The sequence below is a fragment of the Scophthalmus maximus genome, chromosome 12 (assembly GCF_022379125.1).
Source record: "Scophthalmus maximus strain ysfricsl-2021 chromosome 12, ASM2237912v1, whole genome shotgun sequence".
Lineage (NCBI taxonomy): Eukaryota > Metazoa > Chordata > Actinopteri > Pleuronectiformes > Scophthalmidae > Scophthalmus > Scophthalmus maximus.
The window spans coordinates 22071826-22096101 of NC_061526.1; the positions used below are offsets into that span (position 1 = coordinate 22071826).

General features: G+C 49.0%; 1 protein-coding gene across 4 annotated transcripts in view; it reads left to right on the forward strand.

Annotated features, from left to right (window-relative positions):
- The window catches only part of btbd11a (BTB (POZ) domain containing 11a), a 106844-nt gene that overhangs the window by 77809 nt on the left and 4759 nt on the right, over window positions 1-24276 (forward strand). For 2 of the 4 annotated variants that reach the window (XM_035648920.2, XM_035648883.2), the window contains 14 exons: window positions 8700-8907; window positions 11058-11210; window positions 11397-11562; window positions 13777-13866; window positions 15607-15708; window positions 16574-16667; window positions 17599-17734; window positions 17890-18122; window positions 20401-20579; window positions 20663-20768; window positions 22358-22460; window positions 22567-22684; window positions 23103-23171; window positions 23279-23392. In XM_035648920.2, the coding sequence (XP_035504813.1) occupies window positions 8700-8907; window positions 11058-11210; window positions 11397-11562; window positions 13777-13866; window positions 15607-15708; window positions 16574-16667; window positions 17599-17734; window positions 17890-18122; window positions 20401-20579; window positions 20663-20768; window positions 22358-22460; window positions 22567-22684; window positions 23103-23171; window positions 23279-23392 (1871 nt within the window). The remainder of the gene's footprint in view (window positions 1-8699; window positions 8908-11057; window positions 11211-11396; window positions 11563-13776; window positions 13867-15606; window positions 15709-16573; window positions 16668-17598; window positions 17735-17889; window positions 18123-20400; window positions 20580-20662; window positions 20769-22357; window positions 22461-22566; window positions 22685-23102; window positions 23172-23278; window positions 23393-24276) is intronic. The other 2 variants (XM_035648894.2, XM_035648914.2) reach the window with 2 other exon arrangements.

Below are 24276 nucleotides of genomic sequence, written 5' to 3' on the forward strand. Positions count from 1 at the left end.
TATATATATGTATATACATACGGTGTCGGGTCCATATGAGCGTCGGAATGGACTGTACATAAAGATGGACGACACATCTTCACTGACCCCCACAGTACAAAAAATGTAAACACAAAATATCCCTCAGTCACACGTGCTCGACCAATCGCATGTCAGTTTCACCCGTCAATCATGACCTATCAGAAATATTCAAACTTGTACATACATCAGTGTGATATACCTTCTTTTTTTCTTACGTGTACTTTTACCTTTTTTGTTCCATGTCACATCTGCTGACATGGCGGAGGCGGGGCTTATGATCCCTACGTCAGCCAGCCACCAGGGGGCGATCTAGAGGATTTGGCTTCGCTTTTTTCGGGAGCGGCGGTGTCGTCCATCTTTATGTACAGTCGATGGTCTGAAGCTTCTACAGACTCCGCCTCCAAGACGGGAGGCCCCTGATCGGAGGGCGTCGACACTCCATCGCCCGCATTGACGTGTCCCATCACAACAGTTTCATACCATGTGGCTTTCTGCTTTTTATTTTTATTTTTGCAAAGTACATCTTTGAGAGAGATGAGTCCGTCTCATTCGCTCCGGAGACTTGACGAAACAAGGTGCGGCCGTTTTTCCTTATCTGTCTCCTCGCACCTCCACACACACACACACACACACACACACACACACACACACACACACACACCTACCTCCTCATGTCGCATTAAGGGAACACGCACGCTGGAAAAGCTTGTGCTCTGTTCGCCGCCTGCTGCAGTGATTACATGAGGCAGGATTCATTATTGTATAATGGCTTAACGTCCCCCGGTACCTGCCACGGCCCCCCCCCCCCCCACCCCCCCTTCCACATCGCAGCGCCGCAGAGATTAAAAGTAGAGATTTAAGAGCTGCTTGAGGAATGAGTGGAGTGTTTCTCAAAGGGGAAGATGTAAGACGGTGTTTTTGTTTTCCGGGTGAATTAGTCCGATACATGGGGTATTTGTCGGTTTGTATTATGTCTAACACGAATGCCGTTGAAACAACATTTACATGCAGAGTAAACTCAAAATAGAAGACTTTAGGGACAGAGGGCGAATTGAGACGTGAAAGTAACTCCCAATCGAGGACGTTTGAGTCCCAGTTTCGTTATTTCGTAAATGCTGCGAGCTTTTCTTCAAAATCACAGATTTGTATTTAAACCACTGGTGCGTAGGCGAAACTCGCCAAAGATACCACATATGTATTTCCAAAATGTAAGTAAGGTGCATATATACCACATTTCCAATTTGGACGTGGACATGTGTTTTCTTATTTTAAAGGTGTAAACATCATTTTTGCTTCGGTGAAGAGTTTTTTCGATTTATTACACTGTCGGTGCGACAGAGTGAAGGGTCTCTACGAACTCTGTATGTCGGTGTCAGTAAATGTCCTCCTCGCTCGGTCGGGTTCTTTTCCTCCAGTCTCGTCTCCTGTGCCTGGTCAGCAGGTAGAGCCTGGAGTCCGACGCTCTCGCCACCGCGTGACCCTCTGCTCCGCACGTGTCCGGCGAGGACGCGAGTGGCCCGTCGAGTCCTCGGACTCGTCCGTCCGCCTCGGGACTCTGTCCAAACGTGCGTTCCTTTGTCCCCTGCAGTCCGTTGGCGAAACATTCCATGAGGCTCGAAATGAGACGGAGGAGGAGAAGAAAGCCACGGAGGAAGAACAAGGAGCCGCGCGGCGTTCAACTCGCCAAACGGGAACGCGTCTCACGGCGACTTGGCCGGCGGCAGCGGATGGGACAGGGCCAAAAGATTTTTTTCTTTTTAAAAGAATGACCCCCCCCCCCCCCCCAAAAAAAAAACAAACAAATGACTACTCCATTGTTTAAAACAGCTAGAAAAAGTGAAGAAGCAAAATCAGGGACGGTTTGAAACTTTAATGGATCGAGAGTTTTGTTCCACAAGGACGATAACTTTTTACTGAGGGCTCTTTGGAGATGAACCGCCGGGGGATTATTAAGTTTCCTGCACGTGTACGAGGTCAGTTGACATTCAGTCAGGACACTGACGCGTTGTTTGTCCACGCCAACGTGGCGGATTCTGATTACAATCTATTGACTATATCGCGGCGAGGTGGAATGCGTGTGGGCCACACCTCTCCGGAGAGGTTCAACGCCCACAGCCAGATGTTCCTTTTATTAATAATCCTCACCCATCAGCCCGACACGTGAGAGCTCGATGCTCCTCTCTCGGCTCCTCGACTGCAGTGACTCCGGCGTTGTTTAACGTCCTCTTCACGTCTTTGCAGCCGCGGCCTTCACATCCGCGCTGGAGACAGATGATGCCGACCGGCTGATGAAGAAGTGTTTTTTGAGGAAGGCCCAGAGGGGCTGATGGCAGTTTCTTGCGGGGAGGGAGGAGGGGGGGGGGTAATAAGGCGTCGAATTTAAAACAGGCTGCTGTTGGCGTAAGTGAGCTGCTCGAATGGAAAAAAAACAACATGAGACAGTTCAGGGGTTCATTTGATGCCCGGACTTTTGACGTTTGCTTTCCTCTCAGGGCTGCGGAGACCTTTCATCAACAGCATGTTGTGACAGATGATACGATCCAGCACGGGAGTGAATTAAGGAACTGGCTTTAACGAGGCTAATAATACATTTTTAATATAATGGGGGGGGGGGGGGGGGGGGGGGGGGGGTTGTCTCCTGGCACAGCTTTATCAGCAAACCACCAGGCCGTACCTCTCATCTGTCTTCGCGCTCCGCACTGCAAATATTTCACTCACGTCGTCCGTTGCGGTGTGTATTATAATCCACGTGTAGGAGAGGGACGTACAAGGGATCATTAGAGGTGGCGCGGTTCAGCTTGTTTTTTTTTCTTTTTTGCCATAACAGCATAGCGCAACTTTCGGACGCTTTCACGCCGTCCTCGGACCAGTGGACCAAGGTTTGGTCCGACCACGAGAGGCGTCCACGGTCCCGTTCGCAAGTTCGTGTGAAAACAACGTCTTTGTCCGGACGGTTTCGGACTTTTTGGAATAATGTCAGGACGTTGAGGCACCATAGCTGCCGTAGAAGAAGAGTAGAGAAGAAGTGTAAAGGTGATCCGCTGTAGCACCTGGGGAGAGGAGGAGGCGGAAACATTTCATTGCAATTTGGTCTGACGAAACGAGAAAAAGGAAAAGAAAAGCAGAGAAATGAAACATTTTGCCGCCTTCTCATTGGTTCGTTGGTCGACTCGGGTTGCAGCAACAGTCACAGAGACGCGATGTTCATCCTACATTTCAATTCTCTGTCTCGGGATATCTTGGGTCGCATGTAGCACCGCCGCTTTCTTGCCAGGACCAAAGACATCGACAGGTTTCTTCCATTTTTCATCTCAGACGACTCCAAGTCTTGTGCTGTCGGATGGATTTCAAAGGGACATTGGTACAAATATCCACACGGGGCCAGAGGATAAAGGCTGAGTTTACTCCAGCGCCCCCTGCGGGTTAAAATGTTTCTACTGGTCCTTTTATTTTGTATCCAAATGTCGAAAGTTTTGGGCCAGAGAGAGAGAAAAAGGGGAATCAACAAATACGAATGACGCAGCACTATATGAGTACATTTGACACAGCGGATAATTAAGACCACATGTAGGAAAAGTTATTTGTTGCACACTGCGGCCGCGTCGTGCTTCTTGCACATCGTCACAGAAGAAAGTCCCTAAAAAGAGCCATTACACGGAGTCAAGTGGCATCCCTACTGCGCCAGATGTAGGGATGTATCAGATCCCATTACAAATATGACTTCACAAAACAGACATTGCATAATATTCTGCAGCCTCTTGCATCACGGGACCCTCGTTCCTCATTCGGATGACTGGGAGTGAAGAAGAAGATTTAAACTCTGTCAAACACATTTAGGTCTGTTGCCTGAAATGGGTCGATCATGTGTGATTCAAAACGGAACATTTCCACGAGTTGTTCCGTGCCCCGCGGTCGCTGGAACCTGGGGGGTTGGGGGGGTAGAACAGATGCTGTATCGTGCCGCTGTTGCCCTCAAGTGTTGCTCTTTATTTATTTATTTCCCTGCAGCATTTTGCTCAAACGGACCCTGCACATTATCTAACTTTTAATTAGTTCTCCCACTGGAAGTTTCAGTATCTGCATGAGAAGCTGACACACACACACACACACACACACACACACACACACTCGCTGGCGACAAACTTCCTGCAGCTCCGTTGCAGAAAGGGAACACGCTGGTGACTACGGCGGATTTCCAACCCCCCCCCCCCCCCCCCTTACCTAACAACGGAGCTGCAGTTTGTCCCACGGGCGCGCAATGCATCCTGGGATGGGTCGGCCCCCAGACTCGGGACACAGCTCCGGCCTGGCCCGGCCCCCCTGTGTGTTCCGTCTCCCGGATCCTTCTTGTCACTCCGTGCAAAGCAAACTCTATTCTCACTTTTTTTTTTATTTATCTTTTTTAAACAATAATTATTGCACAGGAATCTTTTGGCTTTTTCTCTTGGGTTTGCCCCCCCCCCCCCCCCCCCCCCCCCCCCCCCCCCCCCCCCCCCCCCCCCCCCCCCCCCCCCCCCCCCCCCCCACACACACATTGAGAAATATTAATATCCCACATGTAGATCCTCTCCTTGTCGGCCTTTTGTTCTCCACCTCCATTTGACCAACGCATCGATGAATGGAGCTTGGCGAGCTGTTGGACAAGTGGTGGGCTCTAAGGCTCTAAGGGCGACGGGTGACATCTTCTGTCTCGGTGCCTTAATCGAGCTCTAATGTTTGGAGGACAAAAAGGACATCTCCTTTATTATATCTTTGCTATTTTTATACGCCGCTTCGGCCCCTCCGTGTGTGTGAGGCTCGAGGCAGCGTAATGGCTGGAGCATCGCTGGAGCTGCACTGATGTCTGGTGCCTTTTTTTTTCCAGAAATGAGTGAATCGTCTCCTTCTCTCTTTTCTCAGCCCTTCATTTGCAGTCGGCGCCCCGCCGCTTTTCCATGTTTCTACTATGAGCTCAGTGTATAAAAAAAGACAAAATAGGAGAACGGATGAGTGCCCCCCCCCCCCCCCCCCCCTCCCTCCGGAGCCAGTTTCCTACTAGACAAAAACCCACATTGATGAAATACACTTTTGATCTGTTCCTGTTTGGCTCACTTTGTCGTCCAACTCCAGCAGGTAAACTCCCAGATCTCCAGATGGTCCGTCAGCCTCTGACTGCATCGCAGCCAGGTTACTATAAATGTATGATTTCTGAATATCATTTTAAGAAGTATCCCCTGTACCGCATCTGTCAGCGGGCCTCTTCGAAAACACAGGCCGTTGCCGTCCACCTGCCCGCCACGTGTCCCGGCGCCAAACGCGTCCGCCGGTGATGAACCTCCACTTGAGCGGCGCTGGTGAGAAAGTGTCCCCTGTAGTTCCGCGTCCATGATGACATGTCCCGTAATTGACTGTGATTAATCGTTGCCATGGAATCGCTAATGTGCCCCGAGGGCAGAGCCCCGAGTCGGCCGTATTACCGAGCGGTGATTAAATGTCCTCGGCCACGACGGTGCGTCAGAGGACAGAGGAGGAATCTTCCCTGTCTCGCTCGGCCGTCCGTCGGGGAGCGACGACACGTTTAAACGTGTCTCATGATATAATCTTATAATTAAGATTAAAGAATGTTTTAATACAGACATAGGTCGCAGGGACGGCTAGGATCCCCACACTGGTGTGATTGTACGCATTGAGGGGTTTAATTGTGCATCTATGAAGTGCTTTAGAGGAGATTTTCAAATATTGCGATATATATTGTGTATCGCGATACAACAAAAAATATATTGCGATATTATTTATAGGCCATATCGCCCAGAAAGTTAAAAAACAACAATTCCAAAATTGAATGGGTTCTTCCCTGGGTCCAAACTGCCACCCCTTGGTGGATGCAATGATTTTATATTAAAGCAAATGACTGTATTTAATATGACAGGAGGAACATCACAGATAATTATCACCCGTCTGCAGTTTTTCCACGAGCACCACCGAGCATTTTAGTGTCTTTCAGCACGTCGTTTTTTATTAAGGTTCTGGCCCACAAAGATCTGCCGTTCTCACAGCTCGTGTCGAAAAAAGATAAACTCGCATCTCATTTCCATTTGCTCTTGTGATGGATTCGTGCCTCCTCCTCCTCCGTCCCCGGAAGGGCGTCCACGCCAGGTAGCAGCAGGAGACGAGTCTCCAGCACTGAGCGCGATCAGAACTCCCATTTAATATTTTCCCTCTGCCTCCTCCCCGACTCTGCACCAACGAGGAATCGAGGAAATATTGAATATTTGCAAAAAAAAAATTAAGCACAAACAGGAAAATAATTAGTTAGTTGAAATTTATAAAATAAGTTAGAAACACCGGTAGGGGTAAAAATAGAAATTCTGTGCGAATACAAATTTTTCCATTGACCTTGACGCCACCTCGCACAGTACGCCGACTGTAAACCGCCGCCGACTGCAGGAGTAAAAAATGCATAATTCACCGGCGCGGCACAGTACATGACTTCTGGGGGTTCGGCGGCCTGGGAAGAATTCAAACTTTGTACTACAAAATGTGCATAAATTCCCCCCCGACGCAGCGCAAGACAGGACCACCGCTGCTGATGTTGCTGCCCGTTCTGGGGTCTGCGTTTGCATGAACGTATTCACATTAATATGGAGTCACTTCCTCGTGGAGTTTCCTTCCTCCACGCTGCTGCCACAGCAGAGGCCAGTGAGAGACACGTAAACCTCACTCCAGAACAATAATACTGTAGCTGTATGGTGTATTAAATTACATTACAAAGCGTATTATTGGACTGTAATAACTTGGGTTTTTGAATTTATCATAGTTAAATTACTTATCGTCCATGTACAATAACTCCAACCACGCTCCCCGTGGCTTCTCCTTACGAGAGCATGGTCGCGTTGCGCTCTATTGTACCCGAGAAGACGACTATGGATCAGAATTGGAAAAAAATACCGTGAGGGGAAAGTATTTGGTGAAAAACAACCTAGTTGTGGTTCGTTGTTTATGGATGTAGAGTTTTGTAAAACCTCAGGGGAGCGATGCCAGTCGCTCCATTGTCTCTTGTTATCGGCTGCTCGTACCACGTTCCCACCGAGCGGGGTGCCTTTGTGTCCTCTCTGCCCCCCACCCCCCCTCACTTTTATTGACGCCTCGCTCCTCCTCTTCGGTATTCAGGCCACCGGCACGCTGCGTGAACACACACTGAGCGGCGCGGGGACTTCCCGGCGCACGCGGACTGGGAAGATTTCCCGCGCGCACTTTATCACGCCCGCTCGGGGGAGAACCCACCGAGAGCCGAGAAGCATGTGCGGAAGACACCAAAAGCCTCCAATCACATTTTCACCAGCAGCCCCCGCAGAGCTGCGAGCAAATTATTGATGTGCGTTATGGTTCATAATTTGATTTCTGTTTCAGGGTGTTCGAAAAAATTTGCTGTAAATGCCCGTAGCGTGTTCATTTGCTTGTCTCGTCTGGTGGTCAAGCAAGCAGTTCAAAGTTATTCATCGATAAATTCTCACATTTTGAGAAGATGCAACTTCGCCAGCAGGTCGCCAGCCTATCACAGGGCCACATACAGAGAACAGACAACCATTCACGCCTACGGTCAATTTAGAGTCTCCAATGAACCTGACCCCCATTCTGCATGTGTGTGGACTGTGGGAGGAAGCCGGAGAACCCGGAGAGAACCCACGCATACGCGTGGAGAACATGCAAACTCCACACAGAGAGGCCCTGGTTGGTTTTGAACCGGGACTCATGCCCGGCGGTTTCCTCACACCGGGTACGAACAGACAATCGAACCAGACCGGTGCGCGCGTGTGTTCGAGCAGTGATGCGTTGACTCAGAGCTCCAGACTCTCTCACATATATATAGATTCTTGTTTTTTTATTCCCTCATGAATCAACTCTGCGTGAGAGAATTCGGGCAGCGGCGCGGTCGAGGGTCCGCGTTCCCGTGTACCCGCCTCCACCGTTTCAAATAAACCGAGTAAATAATTGGATAAGTTGGGGATCCAATTTCTCTCCGAGATCATCATTAGTCCCCGGTGCATCGCCGATGACCTCGTCGATAAAAAAACCCTCCGTGAAGCTGCCAGCATCCTAAAAAACGGAGGAATTATGCCTTATTCTTAACCATGACTCAGTGTCAGCGCTGAATGTGTTTCCTCCGTAGCGCAGAAGTATTTGCATTCCCGATTTCAGACAGTAGAAAGATGTGAAAGCGCATTAACGACAAGGAACACCTGCTCGGATTCTCACTCGTTCAGCTCTCCGACTAGTTCCCCTGCGACATCTAATGCGGTCACGCAAGACGGGGAGAAAGAAAGAAAGAAAGAAGAAAGAAGAAAGGAAAATAAGAGCTAATGATAGAGATGAGGGACCCCCCCCCCCCCCCCCCACGCTCTGCGATGCACTGAAAGAGGGAAAGTGTCGCATGTGAGGTCTGATTTCAGAAGGCACTGTGTGTGTGTGTGTGTGTCTCCTCTACATCATCACACGAGTGCCGCTCGCGCTCCTGTCAGAGGAGCGGCGGAGGAAATGGATTTTCCTTGCTCCGAGAGCAGCGCGCCGACTTCGTCGTGGAGCACTATTCCTCCGTGCAGTACCCACGCCGCGCTCTCACATTCCCGGTGTTGTCGCAAGCCATGCGCGGTTCTTTTCATGTAGACATGTAAATATATATTTTGCCAAATGTCTTGCAGGTGACTTGGTTTCCCGGGCCATGCACCACCTGCAGCCGCTGCACATCAAGAACCCCAGCAACGGCACGCCGGTCCACCAGAAGGCCAGCGCCGCGGCGCACTGGGAGCCCGAGGCCCTCTACACGCTGTGCTACTTCATGCACTGCCCGCAGATGGAGTGGGAGAACCCCAACGTGGAGCCCTCCAAGGTCACCCTGCAGACCGAGCGGTGAGTTTCCCGGGCGAACACCATGGCGATACATCCTCGTTGTCCCCGGAGAGACGACTCGCGCCGTTTAGCATTCGACGGAAAAGGTCGAAGGCGAGAGCAGGACGTCGGCTGGGTGGACACAGTGGGTCGTTGTTGTGAAGCGGTCGGATAGAAAGTCTCTGTAGGGAGAAGGATAATTGAAGGGAAGGGAAGGACTTTTTTACACCTGAGATTTGGTAAATTGCCCCGCGGAGGAAAAATTGGTTCATCACTCCCGGTTCCTTACACCTGTAAGGATCTGGATGCATCCTGGAGCAGAGGTGCAGACGATTGGTGAACGGACTGTCGCCGTCACACTCGGGAGCCGTTCAGGATTGGGCGTCCTGCCCAAGGACACGCCGGCGTGCGGACCGCCCCCGTCACGTGCCACTATGACGTGCTCGGTATTTCGGCTCAGACGCTGACCCCAAGGGGTCGCTGCACGCGCTTTTTTCATCCCCCCATATGTAAACATGTCAGTCTGAGGGAGGGGGCCTGAGCCCCGACTGCCGACCGGCAGCGGAGGCCTTGCCTTCCTGTCAAGACCGCGGTCGTGCAAAAAAGCACCGGGACGGCTGCTTCTTCTGCTCGTGGAATTGAAAAAAAAAAATGCCCGCTGCGGAAATGTGGACACGGCAAATCAATATCTCAAAGCCCGCCGCCTTGATTAAACGTGTGATCACCGCGAGTTTGCAGCAGCTGTACGCACAGCGAACACAAGGGCCCCGGCCGGGCCCCTCCGTCTCCGCCGGGGACGTGGTTCTGTTAGATATCACTTCTTCTTCTTCTGAGGAATGATCTCTGCTGCAGGGCCCCACGGGGGAGCGACGCTTCACTGATGGATCCGCAATGTAATTACGTGACCATAACATGAAATTAGCCCATTTAATTTAATGTCTTCGGGGGTTGTTTTTTTTCTATTTTGCATCCGAGGCTTCTTTTTTAAAAAGCCTGCGCGGACACAAGTCTGTTTTTATGGTCGTTCTAAACTGGGATGGGCCCGAGTCCGAGTCACTCCCGGCTCTGCCGTGATGAATGTCTCTTGAGTGAATAAGTACAGTTGCTGCGAACGGTGTACCGAATTATTGCGACTGTGAAAAAGGGGGACACAATATCAAGAAGGGTGTTTTTTACTGTGAGTCTTGTGTCGGTTGTTCTGTTTCGTCATCATAGTTCAATAATGTGGCGAAGACAAAGAGGAGCATCTCTGGAAAGGCTGAGAGGGTAATTATTATAACTGAGTGGGAGTTCCGATGTTTGCTGATTTGTTCACAGCGACCTTTGTTTGGTCCAAATTAAAGAAGAAGACAGCATTTGATGAAGCCGATAATCTGCCGAATGTGGAAATAGAGCTCCATTTGTGTTCGCTTCAGCACAAAGGATTTTTCTTTTAAAGAAAGAAGCCGTCATAGACATCCGTCATCTGTACGGCTTGTCCTTTGAGGGGTCGCAAGGGGGGTGGAGCCAATTTTCCCGCTGACAGTGGGTGCGAGGCGGGGTTAACCCTGGTCAGGCCGACAGCGACTCAAACATGAAGTCCAGGAAAATTGGGTCTGGACATTTTCCTGTAATTTGCCGGTCACACATGCAGAATGATGGAGATGGTCCGGCTCGGTGTTTTCCCAGCGGTCAAATCCCAAGTCTTCTCCAGGGGAGCTCGCTGCTGATGATGCCGGGAGACGTGGGACTCTTGCAATTTCGAATCCTCCGAGGATGGAAATGAGCCACTGCACATCCCAGTGCGACGGAAGCACCAGCTCAGTCCCCGGGGAACCTGCTGTACTGTACTGTACTGTGGCTACAGTAGATGAATGTTTGAATGTCTTTGAATGTTTGATTTAACCACCGAGCCTCGACGTTTCATCTTAGTGAATAAAGATGAATTCTCTTACAAAGCTGAATGCTCACACGGCCTTTAACTCACTTTGCGAGCGTAACCTGACTGCATTTATATCACGGAGATGCTGTGATACAATTGCACCATGCGATTGATACACATCGCTGACTTGCTACCTTTCTGTCGTGTTACCTATGGGATGCACTGTCTATGAGCGAGAACACATATACTACGACACTGGCGTATATTCACGCTTGAATCTCAGACTCTGGATGGTGTCTGTGTCTTTCAGGCCGTTCCTGGTGCTGCCGCCGCTGATGGAGTGGATCCGCGTGGCCGTCGCGCACACCGAGCACCGGCGGAGCTTCTCCGTGGACAGCGACGACGTGCGGCAGGCCGCCAGGCTGCTGCTCCCCGGCGTGGACTGTGAACCGCGGCAGATAAAGTGCGAAACATGTCCACAGCTCGTTACTTGAAAATGAACATGTGACGATTGCACGACTCCATTCTACGATGCCGGGACGTTTTTAGTTAAGAGCAGAGCAGCAGCAGCAGCAGCAGCAGCAGCAGGAGGAGACGTCCGCTTGGTCATTTATTTGAGCATCTTGTGTTTTTTTTCCCCCGTCTGCAGAGCGGAGGACTGTTTCTGTGCCACCAGGAAGCTGGACGCCGCCTCCACCGAGGCCAAGTTCCTGCAGGACCTGGGCTTCAGGATGCTCAACTGCGGACGGACGGACCTGGTCAAGCAGGCGGTGAACCTGCTGGGGCCTGATGGCATCAACAGCATGAGCGAGCAGGTCTGGCACTCGCACACACACTCCTCCTACACACACACACACACACACACACACACACACACACGACGCGGCATTATAACATCGCACACCTACACAGGCGTAGTGGAGAATATTACCTGACAACCCGTCCCAGTTCACACACACACACACACACACACACACACACGCTGGGCCCCGACTGCTCGCGATGAGTCATGTGCCATGTGCCAAATTCTTATTTTCACAATGATTTACTCTGGCGTCCGTCACAATTCCATTTTCGAGTTCATACAAAAAGTCCTTTAGACCCTGGCCCATAATCGAGCCGCACGAAATTCTCATTTTCATTATTAATTCATGTACGAATTAACTTTGAAATGGGGAAAACTGCAATTCCTTTGCTCCCTGATCCACTATAAATGAGCCCAGTCAGTCCAGTTCACTCAGTTTGGCTCAAAAAAAAGTCCTGGTTTGTCCAAACTTCTTCCCCGTCTCAGAGACCGAGGCCACCGCCGCTGTTCTGCTCCTGGGAACGCTCAGAGCCTTAGAGAAACGTCTTTAGTTCTCTTAAACGCTCGCCCGGCTCTCCCGCCTCGTCACCATCCTTGATCGCAGAGGCCTGCGGGGACTTCCTTGGTATTTCACAGCGAGGCGTTACGGCAGGACAATTAAAGGACAATCCGGAGAGCTGCAGGACAAAGGATTCTAATGCCACGAACATGAGTGCAGATTTTTTTTATTGTTATAGAGACTGATTGTTGCATTACGCCTCTACCCCGGGACCTGAGGAGAGGGAGTGATCTGTTGTCCCATTCGCACCCGACGCCGCAGCGCTGCTGGACTGAGCCCCGACGGGTCGCTGCGTCCAAGTCTTAACGTCATTTGGGAATTTCTGACCCCCCACTGACGTCATTGCAGGAGCGATGAGGTCAAGTGTGCCGTCCGTCACAATGCTTAGGAAGTCGGTCTTCACCACGAAAAGAGCCGGTCGCAAAAAAAACCCGCAAAATAAAATCAGGAGCACCGTTGAAGTCGGTGCTATGGAAGCTCATGTTTTTTTCGCTCCAGTCTAAGCGGACGGAGCGTTGTTGTGTTTTTCTCTCTCTCTGCACAACAACCCCTTCAGCTGAAGCCCTCGGCGCGCGGCTCCGAGCATCGTGTGCGTGGGCGCGCCGGGCCTCGGGAGGAGAGCGCTCCGTGCATACGGCGGCACGCGGAGGTGTGAGATGTTATATCAGGGAGGGGTGGTGGGGGGGGTTTTTTTCACTGCCCGCTTCTGCTGTCACTCTCGTTGGGGGGGGGGGCGGAGACGCGGGTTGTTATTATTATTATCATCATCATCATAGAGGTTGGCCACGAGCTGATTGCGAACCGGCGGTGAACTTGCAAACGTGCACGCGTGGCACATCAGAGGGTTCCTTATGATGAAAACGGTGATGTAAAAGAAAACCACAGAGACTCGGAGACGGAAAAACGTCGCTTTGCTTCGGTGCAGCTGTTGGCGAGCTCCTTACAGACGTGCTAATGGTCTCCGAAGGGCTTTCTTAAATATATATATATATGTTTTGTATATTCCTGCCAGTCTACAAATATTTTCTTATTCTTATGATTGAATTTAACTCTTTGAGATATATGATCAATAACGCCGAAGGATGTACTGTCCTTCGTGGTCTAAGTGATTTTGATCCAGCCGAGTTATTGTAATTATCCATAAACTCTGACAGTGGCTTATTATGGAAAATGGATGGATCTGCCAATAAACATCCGATGACATCTCCGCGGAGTCGGCGGTTTCACAACCTCAAATAAAAATCTTTGACGGAAGGGGGGGGACATATATATATATATATATCTATACTTCAATGGTCCAGATTAGTTGATATTTACAGCTCTTCTACTCAGCTCGAGTAAACAACGAGACACAAAGAGGGAATTTGTACCAATAAGAGTCTTTAATTTTGGGATCTATTTTTACACAGCAAGGACTTGTCCCCCATCTCCTCCATCTTTTATCCGCATCTTTGAGGCGACAATATTCAACATTAATTCTCTCTCACCTTGACCAATGTTACTTGTACGATAACATCTCACTTATTGGGCCTGATTCTATGCTGTGGTTCGAGTCATATCTGAGGGTGGAAGGAGATAATCCTCATTCAAATACTACGTCGACGTGTGTTTGGTCCGGCCCCGGCCGTGTACAGTAACCCCCCCCTCTTTCCCGCCCCCCTGCAGGGCATGACCCCTCTCATGTACGCCTGCGTGCGCGGCGACGAGGCCATGGTCCAGATGCTGCTCGACGCCGGGGCCGACATCAACAGCGAGGTCAGTGCTGCCAAGTGTCAGTCCGTCGCGGTGAGCGCTGCCTGCACAATTATTTTTGCATTTGTCCAATATGTTCATTCTTTGTGTTTTACACGTGTGTTTTCCATTGAACATGTTTAAAACCAGCTCTCTTCTTTTTTGTGTCTCGTTTCTGTTGCCTCCTCCTCCCCCTCCCCCGCCACCTCGTCTGTTTGTCCATCGCCTCACCTGCTCGCCGCCCGCTCCCCGCTCTCCCGGCAGCTCGTTACACGAAGTGCACCGATAAGCAACAAAAAACGAGGAGCATTTGCGCAGTAACGACCAGAGTTTTGTCTCTATGCTGATGCGGAATAATAATGATAACAATAATAATGATAATCCTCTGATGGTCTCTCAGCGCAGGCAGTTACCCTCCAATCCAGCCGCAGTTTGCTTTGCGGCCGCCATCAATCATGCATCGCTGTCGTACGACCGCGTGCACTCGCTGTACACTGCACTGATTTGTTGTGTAGAATTCAATATGTAGCTTTGTGGGTTTTTTTCACATATGTGCTGCTTCTGTCTGCTGCTCTCCCTCTGTGTGTGCGCTCCAGTCTTTAGTTGTCAATAAGAAGTTCATTTCTCTCCTCCTCCTCCTCCTCCTCCTCCTCCACATCGACCGCACCGTCCGCTGCATCGCTTCAGCGCGTGTTTTCAGTGCTCGTGCGTCGACTCAGAAGCAAAGTGCACGTGCAAGATTTTTATTTATTGATAATTTGCTGAAGGGGCAGCTCATCCAACCTGGGGAGAAAAAGTATATTCATGTGTTTACTACCTACCAGAGGCGATATGGATTTCTGGGAGTACAAGAATTTCAGATGCTGGCACTGATATATATATATATATATATATTTTTTAATCTGTCAATGATTCCTAAGATGTCGTCGTCAAACCTTCATGACAAAGACATGCAATTGAGGCTTGATATTTTAGTTTAACCGTAAACTTTATCATGAGTAAAAAGAAAACACAAATACAAACTCCGAAAGCCTTGAAGTAAAAGTAAAATCCGCATCATTACAATCGTTACAATCTTTTCTACATTACGACACATTGCCGACAGTGATGTCGCCCGGTTTGTGCCCGAAACGAGCTGATGTTATGAGGTAAATTCATAATTCATCAATGTGAACAGGGAAAAAGTAAAAATGTAACGAAACGTGACATTATATGAAGACGTGCGTTTGAAAGGGAGAGGCCTCCCCCGTGGGCGACATTCCCGAAAATCCCTTCAATAATTCACTCGGGCGATTGAAGCCGCTTTTAAAAAAAAAAATCACAGAGCGACATCGCTGCCGCCGTGTCGCTTTAATTCTCCTCCGCCGCCGCCGCCGATGCTTTTGTTCATGAGTCAGCACCGCTTCGCCGTTTGCCAGCGCGCGTCGAGCCGGTGCCAGTGTTGGCACCGGCTCGAACAAGGGGCTTCATTTTTTGAAATGAAGCCCCTTGTTCGGAGATGGAGCCAGAGCACATAGCCCAGGCCGATGTACAGTAACCGGGGGTGATATCAGAAGATCTCCTCGCCCTCCCTTTGCTCACACTTCTCCTCCTGCATACCGCTTCTCGCTCTTCCTCCCTCCTCCTCCTCCTCCTCCTCCTCCCGCCCCCGAGCTGTGAATGTTAATGGCTGTATCTCTATATAAATATATATATATATATATATATATACATATATATATATCTCTCTCTCTCTCTCCCTGAACTTCACCTATGACTTCCCAGGTGCCCAGCACAGTAAACAAGCACCCCTCAGTTTATCCCGAAACGCGCCAGGGGACGCCACTCACTTTCGCCGTGTTGCACGGACACGTCCCTGTCGTGCAGGTAGTGACGTCTAATGACCTGTAACCTTTAACCTGTGGCCCTTGCCCTCACCCAAATGAGGATGATGATGATGATGATGATGATTATTATGATGGTGCATCATAATAATAATGATAATAATAATCGTAATGTGTGCTTCTTGATCCTGTTTTGTACAGTTACTGTTTCCTTCTTTGCGGAGAGGCCTTGTTTTTAGAGCGCACTCCTCCAGATTGAGTTAGTTTTTCTTTAACTAATGTAATGATTCTCTAAAGATGTGTACATGAGTCACCCAGTCCCCTGGTTTTCACCATAACTGAATCTAAGGTTTGGAGAGAGAGAGAGAGAGAGAGGGAGAGAGAGATGTTGACAGAATGAAACCGACCGGATGCACCGCCGCAGAGTTGCCAACGTTTTCTTCTGTTTTGTTCTGTTCTGCTCCTTTTGTGATACATAATACATTTTGTCAATTAGTGTGCGAGCTGACGCTGGCTGGAAGCCCGGGGAGGAACGTTGTTGTTGTTGTTGTTGTTGTTGTTGTTGTTGTTGTTGCCTCCTGTAAAAAAAAAAAAAATTCAATTATTCACCGGCACCACTGCAATTTAGAGAAAGGAACCATTTAGATTCTTCCTTTCTCAGCTCAACACCAACAATACCCCCACCCCCATAACCCCCACCCTGCTCCCCCCTGACGAGGAAGTGTAGTTCACAGTGTCCAGAGCTCAGACAGTGTCTTAATGAGGGGGTTCAGGTTTCCAGTAGATGACACTGTTGCACCGTTGCCAAGCCTGACTGTAACACGCCGTCTCCTCATCCTCCCTATATTTCTCCCTCCTGGCTTTTTGTTTCCCCCTCCCTCCCTCCCTCCTCCCATCCCCTCCCGCAGTTGCTGCTGGATAACGGAGCGAACGTGGAAGGCGCCCTGCAGGATGGGGCTGAGAACTACACGGAGACCCCGCTTCAGCTGGCCTCCGCCGCGGGTACACGCACACGCACACACACACACGCTCACACACATGCACACACACACACACACACACACACAAACACACATGCACACACACACATGCACACAAACACATGCACACACACACACATGCACACACACATGCACACACACACACATGCACACAAACACACATGCACACACACACACACACACACACGAGAGCAGCAAGAGTGTGGATTTATCTTCCTCCCATTCGTAGTGTTGTAATTTCTTGATTGTGTGTGTGTGCGTGTGTGTGTGTGTGTGCGCCTGTTGTTCTGTCACAATGGACGTCAAACAGTGTGTCGGCACCACGCGGCGGGTTTCGCATTCAACGGGGAGGGTTTGAAAGATGATTTGCCTTTCGCGTCCAGACGTCGGCGAGAGAAAAAAAAACAACAACCCCATTTTAAATTTAGATGAAGGTAAATTGAAAACGCAACAGGTGACACGCCGAAGCGCCTCGGCTGGTGACTTACGGGCCGACCGCGTCGTCACGGTAACGAGATTAAACACACACAGCCGCGGAGAGCGAACACTGTTAACTCCCCCACTAGGTTAAACAATGAATAATGTGGATGGAATAAAGACGACGATCCCACTGCTGATTTCTGTTCAGGCTCACGTTCCGACTGCGGCCTGTTTATTACTTCACCGTCGCATTGAATATAAAAGTAGGCGATTGCGCCGAGCGGCATCTCCATTCCATCTGATAAAGTCCCATTTGTGCTCACTGAAGTGTTTGTGACTTGTTCACGCGATCACATCTCGCCGTCCGCTCGATTTTTTTTTTTAAAGCTGCTACGTGGAATGCAGGGAATGTGGAACAATGGGAATCCGATGATTTGTATTTGGTCGCTGTTGAACGTCCATTTAGTGCTAACCCCTTTTTACTCGCATGTGTTTTTCCGCTCCCTCTTCAGGTAACTTTGAGTTGGTGAGTTTGCTCTTGGAAAGAGGGGCGGACCCCATGATCGGGACCATGTGTCGGAACGGCATCTCGTCCGCCCCGCTGGGGGACATGAACTCCTACAGCCTGGCGGCAGCACACGGCCACAGGTGACACACACACACACACACACACACACACACACACACAGTCACCGGAGATATATCTATGACCGCCGTATCGATCCGTTTACACACCCTGCCCCTCTCCTTTGAATCTCATGGCTGCGTCTTTTATCTTCTCCCTCTTCCCCCGCCCCATCCAGGAATGTCTTTCGGAAGCTGCTGTCCCAGTCGGACAAGGACAAGGGCGACGTGCTGTCCCTGGAGGAGATCCTGGCCGAGGGCTCGGACCCCGGGGAGAAGAGGTTGGCCCTGCAGGCCAACAGCGGCGGGACGCTGCGAACAGGAAAGGCCAAACTGAGAGCGCTGAGAGAGGCCATGTACCATAGTGCAGAACACGGCCATGTGGACATCACCATAGACATCCGCAGCTTAGGTCAGATTTACTAATACATGCTTCCCACTGGCGCTTCTCTGGTGCCTCCAGCTGTCCTGGAGATGTGCTCATGCTGTGCCTGTCCTGTCCCGTCCTGTCCAGTCCTGTGCTGTTCCTGTACACACACACACACACACACACACACACTTAGCAATCACCTACGACGCATCAAGCCACGAAACGGCCCCAGAAGCAGGACGCCGAGGCGATAATAGCTCGGGCCAAAGGTGCCAACGCGACGTCGTCGAGCAGCGCTCGCGTTGCAGATGTCAAAGCCGTCAACCCGCCATTTTCCAGGTCGTCGGGCACAAGAACCTTCAGTTGATTAGGATTAATTGATTGTCAGGCGACAGGACAATCTCGGCACAAGGTCAAGTCAGCGGTTGTCGATTGAAGAGATGTTGATTGGGTCACACGGAGACGCTCAGTTTGAAAACACAGGGCACAGGCTCGCTTGGCTCTGTCGGAACAAAATCTGTTAGGGTCAGAGTAAGGGTCAGAGTTAGGGTCAGGGTCAGAGTAAGGGTCAGAGTTAGGGTTAGAGTTAGGGTCAAAGTTAGGGTCAGGGTCAGGGTCAAAGTTAGGGTCAGAGTTAGGGTCAGGGTCAGAGTTAGGGTCAGAGTTAGGGTTAGAGTTAGGGTCAAAGTTAGGGTCAGGGTCAAAGTTAGGGTCAGAGTTAGGGTCAGGGTCAGAGTTAGGGTCAGAGTTAGGGTCAGGGTCAGAGTTAGGGGCAGAGTTAGGGTCAGGGTCAAAGTTAGGGTCAGGGTCAGAGTTAGGGTCAGGGTCAGGGTCAAAGTTAGGGTCAGAGTTAGGGTCAGAGTTAGGGTCAGAGTCAGGGTCAGGGTTAGTGTCAGAGTTAGGGTTAGAGTTAGGGTCAAAGTTAGGGTCAGGGTCAGGGTCAAAGTTAGGGTCAGAGTTAGGGTCAGGGTCAGAGTTAGGGTCAGAGTTAGGGTTAGTGTCAGAGTTAGGGTCAGGGTTAGGGTCAGAGTTAGTGTCAGGGTCAGAGTTAGGGTTATAGTTAGGGTGAAAGTTAGTGTCAGAGTTAGGGTCAGGGTTAGGGTCAGAGTTAGTGTCAGGGTCAGAGTTAGGGGCAGAGTTAGTGTCAGGGTCAGAGTTAGGGTCAGAGTTAGGGTTATAGTTAGGGTGAAAGTTAGTGTCAGAGTTAGGGTCAGGGTTAGGGTCAGAGTTAGTGTCAGGGTCAGAGTTAGGGTCAGGGTAAGTGTCAGAGTTAGTGTCAGAGTTAGGGTCAGGGTTAGGGTCAGGGTCAGGGTCAGGGTTAGGGTGTGTCGTATTTCCTAGGTGGGAGGGTCAAGGGCAAGTCGACCTTGCAGAGGAGTAGGTTGTCTTTCTAGGTGGGAGGGTCATTTAAATTGTTGGTTTCAGAACAACAGCCACTTGGCAAAATCAGGACGTGCGACGAAATCCACCTCTGAAGCTCCTCAATTAACACGTTGTCTTTTTTGTTTGTTTCATCAGCACAAAAGTGTAAAAGTGTTTGAATCGGGGTTTAGAACAAGACATAAAAACCTTAATTAGTGCCGGTTTGGACCTTTCTTTTTACCTTTTTGTATTTGAAAAATCTCTCGTCAGGAGAAAGCGTCTACTTGAGATTGTTGTCGTCGACGACCGTCCCCAAGGTCGAAAGGTCGCTCTCTTAATCTCAACTCTCCATTTTACTCTATGTGGAAATGACCGTTAAAATGCGGCAGGGGCCAAGGTGACGTCTTTTCATCCGCTTATTTCGTCCGAGCCGCCGAGGTTCCCGTAACGCAAAGATATAAAAGTTTAACGACGACATAAAAAGGAAGAGAGAAAAAAGGCGGCAAGTCCTCCAGATCCCAGAGGCTCAAGCGCGTAAACGTCCGCCTGATGAATGGAACTCGGGGGATTAATCCATCGAACTCGGTGGATGAGCAAATATCTCTGTAGATACACAAGAGCTGCTGCTGTCATGTCACGATTTATGTTTTGATTTTCCTGCTCTCATCACATTGACGCATGGACGCTACAGTGTTGTTGTTTTTCGAAGAGGACATTCTTTAATTATGTTATTATATTATTATTAAGTGCTGGATTTATTATCTATATCATCTATATTATCTAACGCTCGCTGCCCTTCATCTCACACTAACGCACCGCGTGAAAGTGATGGAAACATGGTCGCCTCTCTCTCTCTCTCTCTCGCGCGCGCGTGCCCCGCCCCCTTGATGCTGTAGCTCAGGCCTCGCCAAACGCCCCGCCGGCGTATTCACTGTCCCCGTGTGCGTCGTGTTCCCAGGCGTTCCCTGGACGCTGCACACCTGGCTCGAGTCCCTGCGCACGTGCTTCGTGCAGCACCGCCGGCCGCTGATCCAGGGCCTGCTCAAGGACTTCAGCTGCATCCAGGAGGACGAGTACACGGAGGAGCTGATCACGCACGGCCTGCCGCTCATGTTCCAGATCCTCCGCACCAGCAAGGTGCTGCTCTTTCCTTTCTCCCCTTCCTTCATGTTAAAACAGAATAGAGGCTCTATTCTAGTTTTGCGTCTTTCCTTTTGCAGAACGAGGTGATCAGCCAGCAGCTGTCGGTCATCTTCACCCAGTGCTACGGGCCCTTCCCCATCCCCAAGCTGACGGAGATCAAGAGGAAGCAGACCTCGCGCTTAGGTAAGAGAAGAGAGAGAGAGTTAAAAATACTTCCCCTTGCTTGTGTGATTTCTTCTTAAACGAGGCTGAGGGACGATGATGATGAGGGAGTGACAGCTTGGTTAGCGTCGGCGTAGAAAAGCCCTGGGGAGCGTTGTTGTTTTTGTTTGGGGTTTTTTTTGTCTTGAACTCTTGTTGAGGTCGGAGATCACCAAGCTGTCAATCAAACTGTGCTTCATGCAAGGAAACAAGCTTTGTATTCCCCCAACTCAGGCGTTCAGTTCACGAAGTGGCCGCCGGTGGCGCTCTTCCGTCTTCTGAGCCGTCTTTTCACACTTGCAAATGTTTTCCTGCAAATACGAAACTGTCTGGGTTGAATCACTATTGTATTTATCGTTCGGTGCTTGAGATGCAAATGTAGACAGATGGAAATGACAAGATTACTCCAGTGTATTCTCTAATAACTATTGTCAAATTCTTCAACATTAGCAAAATGTCACATGTTAATTATTTTGATTGACTGCACAGAAGAATGATGTATGTGTGTAAATTATTAGGACCTCCCTTCCCCAATAATGTTCATACACTCCCTAACCACGAAAATGTATATGATTCTTCATGATCTGACATTATTTTATGATGAAATGTGTTACAAAGCAAATTTTTAACAGGCGACTTTTAGATGTGACTCATCACTTCTGTTTGGATTCTCAAAGATAGATTTTAAAAAATATATATTTTCCCTCTGCTCTATATCTGTGATTGCTGCTGACAGTACACAAACAGTATATATTTCCTTATGCACAGCCGATATAATTACATTAATTTCACATTAATATTTCAATCTTTTGGGGGCAATAACAACACTTGATAGTCATTTCAGTTTTCTGTCACGTGTCAAAAGTCCTTTTTGTGTCTTTAATAAGGTTTGCAAAAAATAATGAAATATTTAATTGTGAAAAATGTCATAGTTCATGTTATTTTTTTCCACGTAAAAAAACAGTAAAGAAAAACCCAACCGCAACACAACTGACGTTTAATCCTCAAGAGCTAGTAACAGACATTTACACACATGTCACTGTGATCATGATATATGTATTTACATGTCACTGACGATCTGGTATCATACGCTCCCTTGGAGTTGAGAAGGTCATAAACATTTTCACATTTCCATTTTTTCCCCCCCTCCGGGCTGTGTCCTTCACTTCGAGGACGAGGAGGCCGTGGAGCTGCAGCGCCACCTAGTGTCCGTTCCTGAACAGGATTTCGATTTAAAAAAATACATTTCAGTGCTTAAAAGACTAATGTTGACAGCTCATTAATTTCATCAGGCTGCTCAAGGATGCACTTCGAGAGACTGCTTAAAGGACCAGTTATGTCTCAAATTGCCCGTCCTTTAGAATAGTTATGAAAAGGCAAATGTTCTATTTTGACTATTTCGCAGCGCTGAGAAGCGAAGTGATGACTCACGACCCCCTCGCAGTAATTAAAGACCGTGTTGCAGTAGTTCAACAGTCTTGCCGGGTCTGAGACCCTTCAGGAGACAGGAATAACGAGGCGTCGTTAGGCTTTTGTACATGATATTATTCGTATCATTTTCTCCCTCCCAGACCCTCACTTCCTGAACAACAAGGAGATGTCCGACGTGACTTTCCTGGTGGAGGGGAAACCGTTTTATGCACACAAAGTCTTGCTGTTTACAGCTTCGAGCAGGTAAAAAGGAACATTTTGACCTTTTTATTTCCTGAAAGAAATTCATTGTTTTTGTTTTTTCCCCCTGCATAAACACAATATTCTAACACCCAAAAAAAAAAACAAGGTGTGACACGCACACGACTCCCTCCGTTTCCTCCAGGTTCAAGTCGCTGCTCCAAAACCGCCCCGCAGCGGAGAACACCTGCATCGAGATCAGCCACGTCAAGTACAATATTTTCCACGTAAGACGTTCGTTGTGTTATCTCGACTGTCTCAAACTGATATCCACTCTTGAAGCCAATATCCATATTCGAGGCGTTTCGTTGAATCTGACAGTGATATGGGGGGGGCGGTTGTGGCTCAGGAGGTAAAGAGGGTCGCCTGCTAAAGTGGAAAGCCGGTGGTTTGATCCCCGACTCGATCAGCAATGGAATCAGTGATTAAACACGGAGATTACAACAGACTTTTACTCTTTTATTTTTAATACTAGTGACTGGTTTCAGAGTTTTTTTTGTTATTTTATGTTCTGCAATGTACCTTTGTAAAATCTAAATAATAATTCAAGTCCATTTGATTCATAAAATCAAAGTCAAAGTAAAATGACATGTAAAAACTCTCATTTACTCTGTAGACTGAGAGCCTCTTGTGTTCTGTTTGCAGCTGGTCATGCAGTATCTGTACTGCGGCGGCACCGAGTCCCTGCACATACGCAACACCGAAGTCATGGAGGTAAGACGGGCCTTTTAATGCCGCGCCGGGCATTGCAGCGCTTTTCTCATCTCCGGCGCCCGGTGCCTCATTCTCTTTGCGCGGATGTTCCCGTCTCCCCCCTGCAGCTCCTGTCTGCAGCCAAATTCTTCCAGCTAGAGGCCCTTCAGAGACACTGTGAGATCATCTGCTCCAAGAACATCACCACGGAGACCTGCGTGGACCTCTACAAACACGCCAAGGTGAGGAAGCGACCTCCTGGGGACGGACAGATATTCACCAGTCACCGTTGTTTTCTCAGAAATGTGACATCAAACTGGATTAAACATCAAATTTCCTGTAAAAACTAATGCTGCATGAATCAATATGTAAAAAAAAAGATTTTTATATCTGGTTTATTGTGCAGCACTTTGGTAACTGCGCCTTAAACAAGTGCAATATTAGTTTATTATATTATTATGGGAGACGGCGTCGCTTGTAGAGATGAACCCACAAAGATTCATCATCCATCACTCACCTTTATTGTTTCGGTTCACTCGCGCTGTTCTCATTCATGATAAATCTCTGACGCCACTTTTTGACTTTCATCAACATCCTGCTGTTTTGAAAAATGCCCAAGCTCCTCCAAACATTTCCTTTTTTTGCGGCGACTGTGTCAATTTACGATCCTTGAGCCGAGTGACCTTGTCGTTAGACGTTTGTTTGTCGTCCAACTTTTTGTAAAAAAAAAAAATAAAAATTGCTCTGACGTCGTCGGGGTAGGTCATTTTGATTTGCACTGTTCCCTCCTGTTTTTCTGTTAATGTCACCTAGGAATTAATTAGCATTTCTTTTTAAATATGGAGATGGATTGTTTGTTATTTTGGCCTTGGTTCACCCTGAGCCATATTGTTATTACACTTTAACTGCAATTAGGTTTCATCAGACTCTGATGAAGGCACCGGGGAGTGAACAACCTTTATTACCCCTCCTCCTCCTCCTCCTCCCTTTGTCAGGGTCGAGTCACCCACTGTGCTCGACCAGCAGACAGACAGACAGACAGACAGACAGACAAAACAAGTGGGCAGATACAAGACAAACGAACACCAATGTCACGAACACAAATCTGACATTGTTATGAACTTAC